Source organism: Carlito syrichta, unplaced genomic scaffold, assembly GCF_000164805.1.
Source record: "Carlito syrichta isolate Samal-C Ts95f unplaced genomic scaffold, Tarsius_syrichta-2.0.1 Scaffold156294, whole genome shotgun sequence".
In the NCBI taxonomy this organism is placed as follows: domain Eukaryota; kingdom Metazoa; phylum Chordata; class Mammalia; order Primates; family Tarsiidae; genus Carlito; species Carlito syrichta.
In genome coordinates this window covers 60,700-65,604 of record NW_007100390.1, presented here as the reverse complement: position 1 = coordinate 65,604, position 4,905 = coordinate 60,700, and the positions used below count along the sequence as shown (strand labels likewise).

The 4,905-nt window shown below is 56.8% G+C and overlaps 1 protein-coding gene across 1 annotated transcript in view; it reads left to right on the top strand.

The window, feature by feature from the left end:
• The window catches only part of MEF2D (myocyte enhancer factor 2D), a 21,438-nt gene extending 18,872 nt beyond the window's left edge, over window positions 1-2,566 (top strand). The window contains 3 exon segments of the mRNA XM_021709079.1: window positions 1-50; window positions 527-833; window positions 1,163-2,566. The exon segment at window positions 1-50 is cut by the window's left edge and continues 20 nt beyond it. Of these exon segments, the coding sequence (XP_021564754.1) occupies window positions 1-50; window positions 527-833; window positions 1,163-1,174 (369 nt within the window). The 3' untranslated portion in view covers window positions 1,175-2,566.
• Window positions 2,567-4,905: the final 2,339 nt, after the last annotated feature.

The window sequence follows — 4,905 nt, the reverse complement described above, 5'->3', positions numbered from 1 at the left end:
CCGCCACAGCCGCAGTCCCACCTGGTCCCCGTCTCGCTCGGCAGTCTCCTGTGAGTGCCGGGGACACCTCCTGTGTGGCTGTGGGAAGGGCGAGTTGAGGCGTGGAGAGGGGAGGGTCATCTCAGTCCCGGTCCCCTGCGGGTGATCATCCTGGGAGGGTGGCCATCCTGGGAAGATGTGTAGTGCACGGCCTAGAAGGCAGGAGCAGGCCCCGGGGCCCCTGTAGAGGCCTGGGAGGCCCACCCTGGGCTGCTTCCCCCAGCCAGCCTGGGGGGCGGGAGACCTAGGCTGCGGTAGGCAACGTGGGCTAGAGAGACAACTAATATTTCTCCTTTCCCTTCTCCTCCCTTCGTTTGACTCTCTCTCTCCTGGTCTCTCTCCATCTACTTCTCTCTCCCTCACCATACCCATCTCCCATATCCTCCTTCTCTGTTCTCGTCTGTGTCTTGTGACCTCTGGTCACTTTTCCTGTCATCTGCCCCTCTGTTCCTGCGCCCTTTGCCTCATTCCCGTTGCCTGCCCCCAGCCCGGGCAGCCCCCTGCCCCATGTAGGTGCTGCCCTCACGGTCACCACCCACCCCCACATCAGCATCAAGTCGGAACCGGTGTCCCCTAGCCGTGAGCGCAGCCCTGCACCTCCCCCTCCAGCTGTGTTCCCGGCTGCCCGCCCTGAGCCTGGTGATGGTCTCAGCAGCCCGGCTGGGGGATCGTATGAGACGGGGGACCGGGATGATGGACGGGGGGACTTCGGGCCCACACTGGGCCTGCTGCGCCCGGCCCCAGAGCCTGAGGCTGAGGGCTCAGCTGTGAAGAGGATGCGGCTCGATACCTGGGTACTGTAGCATCACCCCTGATGTCTGCCAGTGGCTGCTGCACCCAGGGCCGGCCCGTGCGCCCCCAGCCTGTGTTCTCTCCCACCCGGGAGGCCTTGCGGCCGGCTTGCCCTTCCGCCAGCCCTTCTTGGGCAGCAACCAACACCCCTTGGTTCCTGCCAAAAGCCCGTGCCCGCCCCCTCAGCACCAGTCCTTCTGCTCAACGACTTTCTCCCTCACAGCTGGCCCTGCCACTAGAGTCCAGTCCTATGGGGAGATGGGCGTGGGGGGTGCATGCCCGCAGCCCGGGCCCCCCCTCACACTCCCCTCTCCATCTCCTCTCTTCACAGACATTAAAGTGACGATTCCCACTCCCCTCCTCTCAGCCTCCCCGATGAAGAGTTGACAATCTCACCGCCCACCCCTCCCTGTCCTGGGCTCCTCCCGCTCGACCCCACTTCCTTTCTTGTGCTCCGTGTCCTGTTGACGGTTACATTTGTGTATAATTATTATTATATTATTATTATTATTATATTTTTTTTAATTTGAATTCTCGCTTTGGAGAGGGAGATGCTCTCATCTCCCTTTTTGCACCCTGCCATTTTCACTGGCTGGGGGCTCTCTTTTTTGTGGGAAGGGGGGACACTTTGCACGTTGTACACATATGCTGCAGGAAGGGGGTGGGGGCCCAGTAGGCCTTTGGGAAAGGACAGGTGCCGAGCCCTGCATGTGGAGCCCCCACCCCATCCCCCAGATAGAGGGAAATAACCAAAAAAACTACCAAACAACAAAACCCATGCAATAGACTGAAACCCCAAAGTTGGCTTGATGGGTGGGCTTGTGTTTCAAGGGGACAGTGAGACAGAGGTTCTAAAAAGGGTCTCTGCTTCTGGTTGTTCAAGTGGCACTGCCACCTGGGGCAGAATACCCAAGCTGGCCTCCAGACGCCCCTGCACACACCCGTGACACATTCTTGCAATACTCGCGGGTGTGGCACCCCCAAGGCATGCGGGTGCTGGCCAAGCTTTGGACTGGGAAGGCCGCCTGGGACTCCGAGGCTGGGGACAGGGGCTTGAGGTGGAGGCCTCTCGGGAAGCACATTTGGAGAGAAAGACAGAGCCATGAGGAGAGGCTGAGGAGGGCAGAAGGGCTGGGCCAGGGGTGCAGCGGGCCCCTCCCTCCCCCAGCTTTTTTCTAAGATATACAGTGCAATAGCTGCCCACCCCTCAGTTGGCGCCAGCGCCAGCCCATGGAGCTGGCCACAGCATGCAGGGATGGTGGGGAGAGGGGCTTTCGTGAGGAGGCTGGGGCAAGAGTCGGTCTAGGGTGCCCCAGGACCCCGTCATCCGGGGCGAGTGTGGCGAGGGGACGTCCTATGCCTGGCACACACACTACCCGGGGGCGTGGACACTGGGGTGGTCTGTGCGGGTGGTAGGCATAGGGAGGCCCGCCCCCCTCACTCCCCCTCAGCCCCTCTCCTAGCCTCCCCTTAGCTCCTCCTGCACCTGACTCCCTCTCCCTGCTCTTGGCACCCCCATTGTCTCTCGCTACCTCCTCGTCCCACCACCTCCAGGCCGATCCCACCTTCCCTCTTGGCTACTGTAATTGTAAATAGCGACCTTTGGAAAACGTTAGCGGTGTAACAGTCCAGGAAACTGTTTTTTTGTTGTTGTTGTATTGATATGAAATGAGATTCTATTTTTGTCAAAGTATATTGTAATAATAATGACTCAAACGGCCCGTACTGTACAGACGAGATGCTTCTGCTGTTGTTCTTGCCCCTCCCCTCCCCCGAGTCTGCCCCTTTCTGCTGCCTCCTCAGTGGGCGTAGCAGGCAAGGAGCAGCTGGAAAATGGGGTCCTGAGACCTCAGGCTGGATCAGAGATCAAACTGGAGGGGCAGGCCCCCAGCCTGCTCTCCACCTCCCGCCCACCCCCATCCTCATGGCCTGGCCTGGGGTGATGGGGCAGGCGAATAGGTCTGCCCTGCTCCTTCCACAAGCCCAGCTCCTCTGCCCAAGGGGTGCAGTGCTCCCTTGGGGCTTCTTCCCGGTTGGAGAGTAGAGTTAGACAGGCCCAGTTCTGTGGTAGGTGACTGCCTTTGCCCACCTCTGTGACCCAGCCTCTTGCGGTATTCCAACACCTGACCCAGGGAAGGAACCAGAGCAGGGGGGCATGTGTGACTCACGTGTACTGAGTGTGTTCATGAGGGTATCTGATATTTATGTGTTTGAGTGTATCTTTGTATTTATGTGTGTGTGCACGGTTGCATGGGTGCGCCTTTGTGTGTCTCTGAGCCTGGCTGGATATGCGTGTGCATCTGTGTGATTTGGGCTTTGGGGCATCTCTGTGGCTGGTGTGTGTTTACAAAGGGAAAGGTGGCCACTTCAGCTCCACAGCCCTGGCTTCCAGTTTTTTTGTTTGTTTGTTTGTTTTTTGAGTGGGGTCTCATCTGATTATCACCCAGACTTGAGTGCAGTGGCACGATCACAGCTCACCACAGCCTCCCGAATAGTTGGGACTACAGACTTGTGCCACCATGCCTGTCTAATTTTCTTATGTTTATTTTTTGTAAAAATAAGGTCTCACTATGTTGCCCAGGCTGGTCTCGAACTCCTGGACTCAAGCAGTCCTCCCACCTCAGCCTCTCAAAGTGCTGGGATTCCAGGCATGAGGCACGGTGCCTGACGGCTTCCAGCTCTTTGACCTCCACTCTCCTTCCCTGCTCCATCACCTGCTGTCACCCTCAGCTCTGACACGTTTGGACTGCAGCTGGGGGCTTGGCAGCTGGTCCTCCCCACTTGTCCCCACAGCCCCACCTCTGCCAGGGCATCTCTCCAGGAAACTTCACCTCCACTCACGGTTGTCACTTTGTCCTCCCACACCTTGGCACACAGTTCCTGGAGTTCCCTCTCCCCCCATCCCCAGTCCTGCTTTCAGAGTGAAACTCAAGTCCTTCTTCCTCCCTGAAACTTTTTCTTCAACTGGACAGTGACCCTTCCCTACATCTTAACCCCAGCCTGCTGACCCTGTGGGGACACAGCATGTTCAGCCTCCCCACCTCTCCTGCAGGTCCCTAGGGGGAGTTTCAAGAACTGATGAGCCTTGATCAGGGCCTTGAAAGAAGTCAGGGCATAGTTTTGTGCATGCATGCATCCCCAGAGCCCTGCCCAGTGCCTGGCACGCAGCAGGCACTCAGTAAATGCTGAATGGGTGAATGGTTGGATGATTGGTACTCAACAAACATTGAATGACTGGCCTTCCCTTCTCAGGCTATTCCCACCATTAGTCTGCCCACCTTTCTAGGCTGGGCTTGGCCACCATTAAACATGGGGTGGGGGTGAGGGCCCCTGCAGTTCACGGTGCAATATTCACCAGTTTTGCCCTCTGCCTCGTAATGGCAAACCTGGGTTTTGATTACCATGTGTGGATGTGTCTATGTCCTTTCTTCTCTGTCCCTGGGGGCAGGCGGTGGTCTATGAATGAATATGTGACATTTCTGCAATGCAGTATCCCAAGGTTTCTCTTGGGGTTAGGGGCTCCTGGCAGGCCAGATGAATGGGTCCCTGGGAACCTAGACCTCAGATGGGGACTGACTTAATTTCTTCTTCCTTTCACAAGCCAAATTTGCCTCCACCTACTCCCTCTGAAGAACTGGGCATTTGCCAAAGTAACCACTGGAGTCACCCAATGCCCCTCCCCTCCCAAGGTTTCCCACAGCTTTCAGGGACAGTGGACAAGAGGGCCCTCCCGCCTCAATGGAACACACCATCCTCCCCACCCCAGCAGTGCACTCAGTGCGGCAAGACTGACCCCTGACCCCCACCCAACCCTCCCCACCTCGGACAGGAAGGAAGTAATGCACCTTCTCTTGCTGATTATTTATTTGGAGAGACAGAAATGTAAAAGTGTATCTAGAAATATCTATATCTCTATATATTTTTAACTGACTCTTTGGAACCCCCTGGGGTGGGGTGAGGGGTGCGTGTATACATGTATATGAGCACATTCTTGTGCGTGTGCATGCATAATCTTGTCTGGAATCTTAGGGAACAGCAGAGATAGATAATAAGACTAGCAGATCTGGTGCAGTG